Below are 14,683 nucleotides of genomic sequence, written 5' to 3' on the forward strand. Positions count from 1 at the left end.
TGTCAGTAATCAATTTAAGAACAAATTAAGAATGCTGAGCATTTTACCATTTTCTTGGGTGTCATCTGCATTTGCGTTGGTGAGGAAGGTGAGTCCAGCCAGGTGGAATACATCTGCATTATTGCGGCCACCACCTGCCCCACAGCCCAGGTCACTCTTCTCTAAAGTTTGAAATACCTGTTCAGAAAGGCAAAATGTTGAGCCAATTCAGGTATATAAATCATTTCTCTAAAGAACTAAAGGTACAAGTTGTTTCATGATTGTAACAAATCTATGAAATATACAGGCTGTTCGTTTGTCAAATGGCCAAAGTCCAAATTTCCCAACTTCATTCCTTTAGTTTGTCCTTTTGTATTTATAAATATATACCTATTCAAAATTAAATCAAGAACCTGTCCTAAACTTTGGTGAGGAGATTCTTAGAAGCGGACCTGTGGTGTTTTGTACTTAGAATGAACGCTGCAATCAATATAACATTCCTCCCACCACCAAAAAAAAAAAAAAAAAAAAAAGGAAATGGTTGAATGCATGAATGAATGAATTAGCAAACAAATTAATATTTAAATTGCTTAAAGCAAAAAAGAAAAATCTAGTGTTTTGGGAAAGAGGGCTCTAGATTCTAAATGAGAACTTGTTTCGGGTCTTATTTCAGTTTTAATTTTCACCCCAAATGTCATTTCCTTTCTGAATGTTTTTAACTTCACAGTTTCACAGTTTTTTCTTCCTTGTTCAGAGAAATTCAAGCCTAGAAAATAGTAGCAGAGCATAGAGACGGTAAATAGGAACTGGGGGAATTGAATCATTTTCAAATTCTTCTGTGCCACAAATTTGAATGAAAGTGAAAAACAAAAACCACCCCCAGAGGTCGCCTATCTAGTATTCTCTTGTGCTGCTGCTACTATAAAGCCTCTCCCCATCACCCAGATCCTCAAATCCTCCCAATTGATGGCACTTTTGCTCTATGACTATAATTGCTATTATGATGGTGGTTTTTTTTCAAGTGTTTAACTTACACTTGGAGAAATAGAAAGGATGGACTTGTGCTTTGAGGACTAACATGAGGATGTCTTACCTTCCTAAGAATCACTGTTAGATTATAGATTAGATTATAGATTATAGAAAATCAGGTCTAGTCTTCTGTTAATTCTTCCCCCACAAACTACCCTGGGGGCCACACTTTGGGAAGCACTACCTCACTACCAGTAACCAAGGCCATACACTACTTAACTCTTTCCAGAGGCTTCTTAGCTTTCCTTTGGACTCCATATATAGCACTGTCCACTGCTGTTAAAGCCACCCAGGAATCTGACTCAGTTGCCATATTAAGAGTTAGCTGCTCGCCTGGAGAATATGTATCTGCACTCGGAAACAGAGAAACCTAAAACGTCATTTAAAAAGAAAAGAAAAGGTCATTTGTATGAGACAAAATTTCATAGGTTGCCATGTTTACAGACTCCTTTACTCAGAAGAAAATTCGATTGTGATATAATTTGTGGCTTACCTGGACCTGGTTGCCACATTTTTCTTCAATATTTAACCAGACTGAGTCAGACACTAATTCTGCTGTCTGCTCTCCTGTGACGATGTAATAGACCAGGAGACGGGCTGAAGGAACCATGTTCTGTGTCACTGGAATGTTTATATTTTGATAAGAGGAGTCTGGAAGTTTCTCCCTTGTGCCAAAGTGAACGATTTTGCCCTTGGATAAAATCTGAAAATAAAAAGTTGCAGCAACAATAACTACAAAAACAAAACCTTTGCTTCAGGATATAGCTTGGAGCTGGAGTAGAAATCATATTAAATTAAAAAGAAAGTTAACATGTATAGGCCTACCACGTGCAAGGAACTTTTACATTTATTTTAACTCCTTTAATTCTCATAATAACCAGTAGGATAGGAATATTGTTTCAATGGTGCAGTGAAGGGACTGAGGCTCAGGAATTAACAAAATGTCATACTGATTTTAGTTCAAAATCATATAACTAGGAAAACAGAGAGCTAAACTTTGACCCCAAATCTGTTTAAAGTCATCACACTGTCACTAAAATCTTTGTTTTACTGATTGGAAAAAAAAAAAAAAAGATTTGTAAGTGGAGTACATCTTACTTGGGAATTAAGTGTTGTTGTTTTTTTAGGACTTTATTGGGGAACAGTATGTACTTCCGGGATTTTTCCAAGTCAAGTTGTTGTCCTTTCAATCTTAGTTGTGGAGGGCGCAGCTCAGCTCCAGGTCCAGTTGCCATTGTTAGTTGCAGGGGGCGCAGCTCATCATCCCTTGCGGGAGTCAAACCAGCAACTTTGGGTTGACAAGTGGTGCTCCAAGCAACTGAGCCATCTGGCCACCCAGGAGCTGAGCTGCAGCTCATTGACTTCATTCTAGTTGTGGAGGGTGCAGCTCACTGGCCCATGTGGGAATTGAACCAGCAGCCCCGTTGCCCAGAGCTCGCACTCTAACCAACTGAACCACCCGTCTGCCCCTAGGAATTAAGTTTTAAAGCCAGAGATTAGGTTCTAAATTGGAGGCACACGTTTTTTTAAAAATTACAAATTAGATGAAGCTAAAATGTCCTCAAAGATCCCTTAAATTGTCCTTAGCAGGACTGCATACAGTATACAGCAGGTTTGGGTACACAGTCCCAACATAGGTCTCCTAATTCTTCATGAGTCAATGCGATCTATGGTCTTCATTTGTTTTTTAATTTCTCCCTCAAAAATGTTGAAAAAAGCCATCACCACCTGTTTGGCCTGTCCATTGGAAGAATTCATTCCATTTCTTTGGCAATTGTCAAGAAGCCCTTAACATTTTTAGCGTATTCTTTCCTAGGTTTCCCCCAACAGCTTGCTTGACCACCTCTGTTTAGTATAAGTGATGTCATAAGGGACATTGCTAAACTGTAGAATTGGAGCAGGTATGGCACGATTCAACCTTTGAGAACAGGATTTGTATCCCCCTCTTATGCCAGTGAAATGCACTTATTTTAAATAGGCCTGAAATCTTTAGCCATGACATAGAGCAGAGGTAATGCAAGACTTTTAATCAGGCTCTCTCTGTGGAGTAGTCAGTCAGCTCTCTTTGGTGAACGGAGATCAGACAAGGAGTCAGAGGTTTCCAGTTCAAATCAAAATCATCCTCTTCCAAGCTGAGTGACCATGGCAAGTTTTTAAACCTCTGTCTCTCAGGTCCTCATCTGTAAAATGGGTCATGAAAATCACGCCCTATCTCAAAGGGTTTTGAAAAAACTGATTGTCAAATTAGATGATGTTGTGTAAAAGCAAATGTAAGGGCTCATTCTAATGCTTCTCTATAAGCAAAGGAAAATGTTCCGGGTCGGGGGATAGACAGATGTCAACCTATCATTATTGTACTTACCAAGTAATTGTAGTGAGTTATTTTGTCAATATATGGACTTTTGGGGGTAACAATAATATTCATATTTTCTCCTACGAGCAAAGGTTTATAGCTTCCAGTCCAGTCAATGTAAAGGTAACTTTCACTGAGAGATGAATATGATACTGCTTTGTAATCTTTGCTGGCCTGATTTTCCTCTAGAAGATCTGGGTCATCAGTCCTGACCTAAAAGGAAAATTTCAGAGAAGACATGTGGTCTGTGATGAAATGTTTTCTTTGTTAACTATACCTTTTTTTATTCCATTCTTCACTTTATAAATTTCACACCACCAAATGCTAAAGGAAAAAACCCTCCATTACTCCAATGTTTGTACTGCTGTGGCATTAAGTAACTTTACAAAGACTGTAATTAGGATAATAATTAGGATAATATGGGATTATGGGCTGTGGGAAGAAAGTCTGGTAAAGAGAGAAGAGATGCTCCTGGAATAAATAGTGGCACCCTTCCTGAAATGTAATGGCAAGCTGGGGACTGCTCTTCCTATGGGTTAGGATGGCAGGAATTGGGGGTATTGGTAGGGGAGTTTCAAGGACTGGTGGACAGGAGTTGTGAATGGACATCACAGAGATTCTCTGGCCCAGGTTCATTGTGATATAGTGGCACAGAGGAGTGCCTATAAACATGGGGTGCGGCAGAAATGATATCTAGGCAGTGATATCCACCTTTGAAAGCAGAGGGGTTAGTAGCTCGTGCTCTGGAGTGCAATATGCATTGGTTTATATCCCAATGCTGCTATTTATTAATGGATAAATTATTCACTCACAAGAGAAGTTTGAAGCCTCTGTTTCCTCAGCTGCAAAATGGCAAAGATAATATTTTCTAACTCATAGAGCTGATTAAGTGGGTATTAACTGTGACCTACATAAAGCTCTGACTACAAAGCTCAGCACTTGTTAAGTGATCAGTAGATGATAGTGAACGTATGCATGCAGCGGTCATTAACATGCATCGTTAACTTACTTATTTTTTACTTGGGGTTGGAAACTTAAACATTATTAGCTGGGAGAGAGACTATTAAGTGAGCTCTAAGGTAGAGTGGTTCATGCAATTAGAAAAAAAAGGGAGGTTTTCACATTTAACCCGTTTGTGGCCCTGAAAAGAGATGAACATCAACAGCAGGGGGAGAGAAACTTCCCACCACTGACCTCCACTCTATACCTATTCTGAAGCTTCTAAATTCCAATGTGGTCTTATTGATGTAAGAGAAAATAATTCCCAAATTAAAAAAGTGATAGATTTATCTTCCTCAAGGACCATTCAGTGGATTAGCAGATTGCCTCTAGCCTCTACTGCTTTTTTTTCCAGATGCAAAATTGTGAAATGGTTCACTGGACTCATGTATAAAAACCTGCCACATCTGTTCTGCATGCTAGCCAAAACATACAGTCAAAAGTACACACTGTCCTAGAAAATTTAACAGAATTCAGCTCACGGTAAACTCCAGCGCTGTCACTCCAGATGGGAGATTAACCACAAACGAAGCTACCCCATCAATGGAACCCGTTAGACTTTTCTTGGACTCCAAGTCAGCCGTCTCTTCGTTTTCATTGACCGTTTGTGCGCTCAGGGTCACCGGAACCCCACCTACCAATTGGTCAAGGGAATCCTTCACCTGCACCTGTTTTGTCAGAACAGTTCAAATTCAGGTCAACAGCTTAGCACTTGTTTTAAAGGACAACAATTTCGAAATACTTTTCCATCCTCCCCATCAAAGTATAAATTATTCATGTTTAATTCAGCAAAGAGGAATATTCTGTCAGCTTATTAAAAAGTTGAATTCTGTTTAGTTAAATCATTTTTGAATAGACTCTCACGTATATCAAGCAGACTCAGAACATTAATATTATTCTATTAAGTGCAGCGAGTAGATGTGATAAGGACTTCTGCTATCTAACTTCTGTGTTTCTTCAGTTGGTTTAGGACTGAATGGAGGAGAACACGAGACAGTCACATCTGGGAATGATTCTCTTGGATATGAGAAACAATAAATGCATCGTTTTTTCTCTTAGCCTCTACCTCTCACCACCATGCACATGGTCATATATAATTTCCACAAAGATATATTTTGTATTGTTTTATTTTTATATGTGATATGAAAAATATAAAAGATGTTTTAAAATAATATAAATATTATATTCAATATAATAGTATTATAGTTTATGACATATATTACTATATATTATCTGTAACATATTATCATATGTATGGGTGCTGCGGTCATTAATGTGCATTTTTTTTTTTATATGTGTGCATGCTTGTGTGTAGTGTTTTTTGTGTGTTTTTTTAAAGATTTTATTGGGGAAGGGGAACAGGACTTTATTGGGGAACAGTGTGTACTTCCAGGCCTTTTTTCCAAGTCAAGTTGTTGTCCTTTCAATCTTTATTTAGTCTTTCAATCTTAGTTGTGGAGGATGCAGCTCAGCTCCAGGTCCAGTTGCTGCTGCTAGTTGCAGGGGGCGCAGCCTACCATCCCTTACGGGAGTCGAGGAATCGAACGGCAACCTTGTGGTTGAGAGGATGCGCTCCAACCAACTGAGCCATCGGGGAGCTCAGCGGCAGCTCAGCTCAAGGTGCCATGTTCAATCACAGTTGCAGGGGGCACTGCCCACCATCCCTTGCGGGAGTCGAGGAATTGAACTGGCAACCTTGTGGTTGAGAGCTCACTGGCCCATGTGGGAATCGAACCAGCAGCCTTCGGAGTTAGGAGCATGGAGCTCTAACAGCCTGAGCCACCCGGCCGGCCCTTTAATGTACATTATTAACTTACTCATTTTTTACTTAGGATTGAGAACTTAAGCATTACTTGCTGGGAGAGAAGATTATTAAGTGAGCTCTAAGGTAGAGTGGTGCAGCTAGAAAAAAAGGGAGGGTTACACATTTAACCCTTTTGTGGCCCTTAAAAGGGATAAAAAATGGGGGTGGGGGAAAGGAGATTCCTACTGATAATTATTATGTACTAATAATTATTATATAATACATATTAGATATTATATATGTATGTAAGAAGCTACAAGCATGTCTAAAGCTTGGTAAATCTTTTTCTCTTAAAAGCCAGTGACCCACAATAAGTAATAAGTAAAACATTTTAATTAAACTAAAGCTGAGTTTTAAAAAGCATCACAATTTCAAAGAATAAAAACATTCTGCTTTAGCTTTCCAAATTAAGGGCAGGGAACAAAATTTTCCACATATAATATATTATATACATTATATAATATTGATATAATATATTATATATGTTATTACATAATGACATATAATATATATATAATATATAATACTAAATTTAATAACATATAACTAATAAGTCAAATGATTGTTTTAACTCTATGCTACCAGCTTTCAAAATAGAAAAAGTAGAGGAAGGAGAGAAAATGTTAAATGGGAATGAGGAAGCAAAAAAGACAGAGAAAAGAGTCAGGAATAGAAAGAATCAAGATGGAAAGGAAGGAAAACAATACAGAGAGATGAAATCTGACAAAGTTATGCACAAAGAGAATGCAGAACGAAAAGCATGGAGACACAAACTCAGAAACACGCTGGATATAAAAAATGGTGAGAGAAAGAGGTTTATTTTCAAGGAATGATATCTCCAGCTTAAGGGTTTTTAGGAACATGCCACCAAATAATTTTAAATGTTCGTGTTTTTTGAACTATAGACTTGTGGGGTTTTATTTACATATAATCTAATGCATTGCTTATTTAGGGAATGGCTAACACAGGCTATCTTACTAAATACTGACGCTTGCTCTAAGCCTGAAGCTGGCCTGCACTTCCCCACTCCTGCCTGCATCCCCAGGAAAGGCAGCTTTTACAGGACAAGTCCCCTCTACCATTTGCCTCTCTAGCACCCTTCCCCTGTTTGCCAACCTCCATGTTTTCTGTAAACAGAAAAAGACAATCATAGTCACCCTTTCCCCATTTCCCCCACCCCTCTTCATCTACCTTGATAGAATATGGAATTCCAGGCTTCAAGAAAAGAGGAGTAGCAACCAAATTCAGTTTGTAGGGAGAGAGGATGTATTTGATGCCAGGAACTTCTGCATCTTCAGAAAATCCACCTAAAGAAATGACAAGGACCATGTTGACCTTTTTAAGGAGGAGACTGATCTGTATGGGGATCTATTTTACCTTGATATGTGTCCACAGACTGACTCGTTTACTCATCCCGTTCCTGCACTTATTCACTTACCAATAGTATGTAGGACGTGGGTCTTGGTTCAGAGGGGCAGTGCAAAGAAGAGCTTAAACCTCTGGAGTTTCCAAAGCCTTACATACAAGGCTTGTACATAGACATGCCCCCTGTAGAATTAGAGCCCTAGGTCTAGATTGAGCAAGAATGTGAAGAAGGGACACCACTTTTCGTCAGTGGTCTGAGTTTCAGTTGAGTGTGTACAAAGGATTAAGGAGAGAAGGAAAAGGTAGGCCAAAGACTGACCCTTATAGGGAATTCACCATTAGAGGGCAGGAATATGGAGAGAAAAACAGAAAAGAGTGCTTGAGGTAGAGAGAACCCTAAGGGTCCACTGGCAAGAGCCTAATAGCGTTACCCTCCAGCTAAAACTTAAGCTAAACTATTAAGAATAACATACAAAGCTCTAGTGTCCCCAAACTCCTTTCCAATATTACACCCCAAATACCCCCTATATCTCAGCTAATTGGATAGTCTGCTATTCTCAAAGGTCAAGCTTCACTTTCCACCCTTGGTATGTCCTCTCTGTGGAGGGTGCCCCACTTCATCCTGCCTACCATTCCTGCCTCAATACCCTAATTACTATCCAGCAAGACTGAACATCTTCAGGACGACTTTCTTGGTTGCTCAACAATCACCCAGGAGCTCACCTTCCTGTGAAGATCAATAACATTAACTACTTTGCTTAAAGCACACATGGAATTCCTTCTTATAACAGAATTCTTTGTTTACCCGTGTTATAGCTAAGGCTAGTTAGTAAGCCACTTGAGTGTTTTATACGTCATTTATATTTGGAAGGCTGCATATTTACAAACGCTTTTGAATATCTCATAAATATTCATTAAACTGAATTTATTTGAAATAGATTGAGAAAAAATAAAAGTAGTAAACATTAAAATAATGCCTAAAACAACAGCCAGGGCAAGCAGTATAAAATCATTGTCAGCCTCCAACATCTGTTGAGTATCTACCATATACAAAGTGCTCAATAATTGGATAATTACCTCCATTCTTCATTTTGCTTCCCTAGAAGGATAAATTTAAAGAGATGGAAGGGGTCTTAGGGATCATTTCATTTAACTTTAATTTTACAGAAAATAAAAAGGACTCAGTGTGGTTAAATTATTTGTTCAAGGTTAGTTGAGGATTCAATATAAACCTGAAAATATAAAGAACATTAGTAATCAAGAAATACCAGAAGTAAAACAATTTGACCCAACTTGGAATAATAATTAGTAACTATTAGAAACCATTGGAGTAGGGTTGAGGATGCTAAGAAAGTAGTAGGTGGACCCAAGAAGAAAGAGGAGGAGGGCTAACATTTACCATATTTTGCAGTGTATAATGCGCTCCCATGTTTTTGGCTCAAATTGTCAGGCAAAAAAATCCTTCATTTTAACATTTTAATTCAAATTTTCATTTGTATACATTTAGGTACTTGTTTTTTGTATTATAAAGGAATTTTACCATTTATTTTTAACATATTATGGTACAAGAAATTTTATGTACCGGTAACAAATTTATGATATTTACACATCATAGAAGGCCAAAAACAACAAAAGAACAAGACAAACATATGAGAAACAAAAACTCATAGACACAGACAATAGTTTAGTGGTTACCAGAGGGTAAGGGGGGCGGAGGGTGGGAGATGAGGGTAAAGGGGATCAAATACATGGTGATGGAAGGAGAACTGACTCTGGGTGGTGAACACACAATGGGATTTATAGATGATGTAATACAGAATTGTACACCTGAAATCTATGTAACTTTACTAACAATTGTCACCCCAATAAACTTTAATTTAAAAAAAAAAGGCCAAGAACTCTTCATCGTTACAAGTTCATTGTAAGTTCAACAAAACCGATTATCATATTCCAGGGTATTATTCTGCATATGGATATTGTTACTGATTTCTAGAGTTATACTTTTAACTCATAAGCATAAATAAAAGAACTAAAAACATTTATATAGATACGAAATTAGTACTACCCGTGTATAATACGCATCCAATTTAGACAAACAAGTACACTTTATACATGGCAAAATACGGTATATGGTCCTCACTGTATGACAAGTACTGTTTTATATGCTTTGAGTGGATTGACTCTTTGATTCTCATCACAACCATATGAAGTGTATACTACTATTATACCCATTTTAGAAACATTATTGCCTCCAATTTTAGATAGAATTCCTGAATACTACAGCTGAAAAAAGCTTTAGGAGGCATTTGGTTCAACTTCATCATTGCACAGATAAGGAGACTAAAACAATGATAATAATAATAACTTTCATTTGCATAGTACTTTATCAAACATTTTTACAGACATAATTTCATTTTGATGGTTTTGTTTCTCACCAGGTGAGAGCATCAAGGTGCCAGATGTTCAGCCAAAGCCACTCAGAATATCAAGCGGGCAGGTGTTACCCTAGTTTTGCACTTGAGGCAATGGGGACCCAATGACTAGAGAGTGGCAGAGCTATACTCTAATCCCAGTTTTTAATGACACAAAATGTAAAATTTAACTATGAAAGAACTGTAGGAATGGCTTATACCTTTAATATACTGTCTAAATATTTCCCAAGATAAAGTAAAAAGAAAGAAAAGAAACTTACCTGAAGACTCTATGACTGTTACACCAATATAAAGGTACTTGTTGTTTAACTCTTCTAGACTGCTGTAGGACAATTCTTTAATTGCCGTTTCAGAGTTAAATGTGACTTTAGCAACTCCATTTATCAACTTTTTAAAAAGGGAAAATGAAAGTGTTATTTCAGAGGAAAATTTAACAAAATCTTATTTCACTAGCTTCTCTATCGAAGGCAAATGTCAGAGGAATGGTTTATCATCACCAGTAAAGTGAATGACTGGACACACAATTAAGCCCTGAATGTTATTTTCTAATCTATTTTATAGAATTATAGACATGGAAGAGTCTTAAACATCATTTGATTCAATAGATCTGTTTTTCACTCGCTGACAAAGATGCCTTCTTCCAATTTCCGAATCATCATCCATCTTCCTAGACCTCTCGCCTTACTTTTGCTCTTAACTAAGAATTTGTTGGGTTTGATGATATTTAATTTGTGCTTTGCTGCTTACATATTGAAACACTAATTTAAAAACATACAATGGGTAAAGGGATATGGGGTCAAGTCATAGTATACCATTTAATTATTAAGCTAAATAATAAAATAGGTTTTGCCTTATTTTTTCTTCTAAAATTGAATGACTTAAAACCAGGGATTTTTGTCTTATTTAGCTTTCAGTCTCAGTGTCTAGCATGGAATCTTGCATTAAAAAGAGGCATCTTGTATAAATAAAACTGTCTTATGAAAAAGCAAAGGCTAAATAATAGATGATGCAAACTATTACGTTGGTGTAAAAGTAATTGCGGCTAAAAAGGTTAAAAATAATTGCAAAAACCGCAATTACTTTTGCACCAACCTAATACATGACTATGCAACAGTGAGTAGAATGACATGAACCCTTGTTATCTGTGGTATAATGTGAAAAACACTGAATAAAGGGAAAGAAGACCAGGATCTAACCTGAGCTCCAGCAACCACTAGCCCTTAACCACAGACAAGTAACTTCTCAATGAATTCATTCATCCACAAGTATTTATAGAGTAGTACCTACTATTTACCAGGAACCATGCTTGCTCCCTCTGAGCATACAATGGGAATGATTCAGACCCACAAAGAGTCTAGTGTAGAAAATGATAGCAAAGTAAATAAACCATTACAATAAAGAAGGGTTTTTCAACCTCAGCACCTCTGGCATTTTGGGCAGGAGAATTCTGTGCTGTGGAGCAGTGCTCTGTGTATTGGAGGAGTAAGCAGCCCCCCTGGCTCTCTCCAGTAAGGGCCAGTAGCAAGCACCCTCTTTCCCAGTTGTGTCAACCATAAATGTCTCTTGGACATTGCCAAATGTCCACTTGGGGGTGAAAATAGTGGTTGAGAACCACTGTAATAATGTGTCAAAAGTACCTCACTAAGAGAGGCTCAAAGCCTAAGGGAGTATCTGGGAGGTAACCTCATTGAGAAGAGTCAGGGAGACTTCCCAGAGAAAGTGTGTCAACGCTGAGACTTAAAGAATGAGGAGGAATTAGCCAGGCAATGAAGAGGCAGGAGGGGACCAAAGGGAAGAGCATTCCCAGTGGAAGGAGGACCACTGCAAAGACCTGGAGGCAAGAGAAATTAGGGTAAGTTTGGGAAACTGGGGCAACTAATGCAAAGTAGAGAGGGGGAAATGGCACGAGATGCGCTGGTGAGGAGGGCAGATGCCAAGGACAGTGGACTTTATTCCAAGGACAACGAGAAGCCAATGGAGAATTTTCAGCTTCTGTTTCCACACCTATATAAAATGAGGGATCAGACTAGATGATTCTGAAGTATCTTTCCATCTCTAGCATTCATGGTGTACCTTTAGGTATGAGTGCACACGTCTTAACATCTTACCATTGTGTTTTGCATGGCTTTTAGCATCATTTCCTTATGATCATCGTGTAAGTCCTCTTTTATGCCAAAGGAGATAAAAACTTCAGCCTCCGTGACAACTTTATTATAAAAATATCTGTCAAATAATAATGCCACAAGATTGTTTTGCTAACAAGGTTACAATACAATTCAGATAAGATGTAACAACTTGAAATGACATAAAGCACTTGATACACTTTAAAGTATCTTCTATCCACTATTACATTTCATGCTCATAAAGCTACAATAATAAAGTCAAAGTATGGATTTTTTTACCGTGTGCTAGATGAAAAAACTGATCTTGAGGGGCTCAAAAGACTCAGGCCCAGGGCCCTTTACTACAGGACACATTACTGCCTTGATGATTTTGATGTCAGTGGGGAGTTGCTCCCTACGTTCTTTTACATCTTTAAAAGCAGCATGTCCAAGCTTGTTGTTATGTGAGATAAGTTCTTTTTTAAAATTCTAGCTGCATATTTCCTTTGTAGTTTAGAATTAAAAAATAAAGGAAACTTTCTGCATAGCAAATAATACTATAGCAAGAGCTGTTTCCTTATATAGTTTGAACAAATAATCTCCATTAAAAGAACTTAATATCTATATACTATATCAAGTGAGACTTTTATGTGGTTTAGACTAAGTGACAAACATTCTATTTTAGGAATAAATGCTAGTAAGAGAGGCAGTGTAGGATAGTATTTGAGAGCATGGACTCTGGAACCAGACAGGTTGTGTGACTTACTAGCTGTGTGATATTGGGCAAATTACTAAACATTTATGTACCTCTGTTATTTCATTTGTAATATGGGGATAGTAATATAATCTACTTCACAGAGTTTTCATAAAGATTAAATGAGCTAATATATAGAGAGAGTGCTTTGAAAAGTACCTGACACATATAGTTATATAAATTGGTTATAATTGTTAATAACTACATTATATTATCATTTTTAAATGACCTAAACTTTTGTGGTAGATTGCTTGCAAAACTAATCCCAATTCTCTACCTCCCTATGTATCTATCATCTTTGCAGCTCCTTGCATGAAAGGGTATGATGGGAGTCTGTATCCTCTGGGCTGGTCTTGTAACTTGCTTTGGACAAAAGAATGTGGTGGACATGATGGTATGGCAAGCTCTAGCCTAGGCCTCAAGAGGGGTTTAAGCTTCCACATTTTCTCTTCGAGCATTGCTGCTGCTACAGGCTAGCCTGCTGGATGATGAGAGATACACATGGTCCCATCCTCCTTGTAGCTTCAGTCAACTGTCAGCCAACTGCCGGACATGTGAGTAAGACCTCCCTAGACCAGCTAGCCTCCAGGTGACCTTCCAAATGACTGCAGGCACATGGACAAGCCCAGCTGAGATCAGCCCAGTCCAGATCAGCAGAACTGCCCAGCTGACTCATAAATGGTCATGGTTTTAAGGCATTGACTCTTGAAGTAGTTATGCAATACTAATCGGCTAATTAAGCCATTAAAAAATGACAAGGAGTAAAGGCTTCATATCTCAGTCCCAATATCCCAAGTCATGTTGGTTCCTAAACACTTACACATTGAACTTAATTCGTTAGGATTTTTTTCTGGTAAATAACCAACAAAGCTAAAATCAGAACCAGCTCACATCGGAATGAGCAAATAAACTATAGGCATGATGTCTCCTCAATCAGTCAATCCCAAAGTCATGGCAGACACTGCCAACAAATCACAGACCTCAGCAATATATAAGTGTAATAAATCAACACATATACACCTTAAACTTGCATAATGTTACATATCAATTATATCTCAATAAAGCTGGGGGGGGGAGAATCACTGATCTCACTTTGGGTAACTATCAACAACCAGAGCCGGCACTCAGTTTCGCTGGATACTATGAAAGAAAAAAAAAACTTTCTTACCTTGCTTTTATAGTAATTTCAAAATTATTAAAGTCCTTGTAGCCAATGAAACTCTTTTCTGGTTCTATTGAGACGGAAAAATGTGGCAACACTGAAAGTAAAAACAAAGAGGCAATATTACCACTTAACTTAGAGTAACCTTCTTTCTGGTATCGTTGATGTTGTCACAACAACACAACATCCACTTTGTCTTTGTCACCATTTTGAACGATGACGATGACAAAGACATCTCCACCAATCAGAGGTCAGTCCAGCTCTATGTACCAGAAGCTTTGCTTACACTTTGATTGCAGCATTTATTATAGGCAATTGTGTATTTCCTTGACTAGAGTGTGGGCTCCTTGAAAACAAAAAAGACTATTCTGTATTTATCTTAGTGAATCTCCCTCCTCACGCTTCTCATAAGTCTTAAACATAGTAAATGTTGAACAGATATTTACTATGTTAAACTGAAAATAGAAAAGGAAAATTCTTGCTTATTTAACTTTTCCCACTTTTTGTCTAGAAGATAAAGTCCATCCAGTTCCCAAGTTCCAGTGTGAAATTCTGACTTGAGTCAAGAAGAGAGAATTTACAATTAGCTACAAGAAAGAACATCCCTGCAAAATTAAAAATTAGGGCAAGAAGGAAGGAGGTGTTTTTTTTTTTCTTCTATCTCTTTGGTATCTTGATTGCCCAAGAGAAAACAATTTCACCTG

The 14,683-nt window shown here is 37.8% G+C and overlaps 1 protein-coding gene across 1 annotated transcript in view; it reads right to left on the reverse strand.

The window, feature by feature from the left end:
* Positions 1 to 14,683, reverse strand: part of C5 (complement C5) — a 74,716-nt gene that overhangs the window by 43,004 nt on the left and 17,029 nt on the right. Inside the window, exons 7-15 of the mRNA XM_019731219.2 lie at positions 13,986 to 14,076; positions 12,070 to 12,184; positions 10,222 to 10,348; positions 7,356 to 7,471; positions 4,843 to 5,028; positions 3,371 to 3,574; positions 1,502 to 1,711; positions 1,229 to 1,378; positions 48 to 177 (exon numbers count right to left, since the gene is read on the reverse strand). Of these exons, the coding sequence (XP_019586778.2) occupies positions 48 to 177; positions 1,229 to 1,378; positions 1,502 to 1,711; positions 3,371 to 3,574; positions 4,843 to 5,028; positions 7,356 to 7,471; positions 10,222 to 10,348; positions 12,070 to 12,184; positions 13,986 to 14,076 (1,329 nt within the window). The remainder of the gene's footprint in view (positions 1 to 47; positions 178 to 1,228; positions 1,379 to 1,501; positions 1,712 to 3,370; positions 3,575 to 4,842; positions 5,029 to 7,355; positions 7,472 to 10,221; positions 10,349 to 12,069; positions 12,185 to 13,985; positions 14,077 to 14,683) is intronic.

Source organism: Rhinolophus sinicus, linkage group LG04 (assembly GCF_036562045.2).
Source record: "Rhinolophus sinicus isolate RSC01 linkage group LG04, ASM3656204v1, whole genome shotgun sequence".
NCBI classification, from domain to species: Eukaryota; Metazoa; Chordata; class Mammalia; order Chiroptera; family Rhinolophidae; genus Rhinolophus; species Rhinolophus sinicus.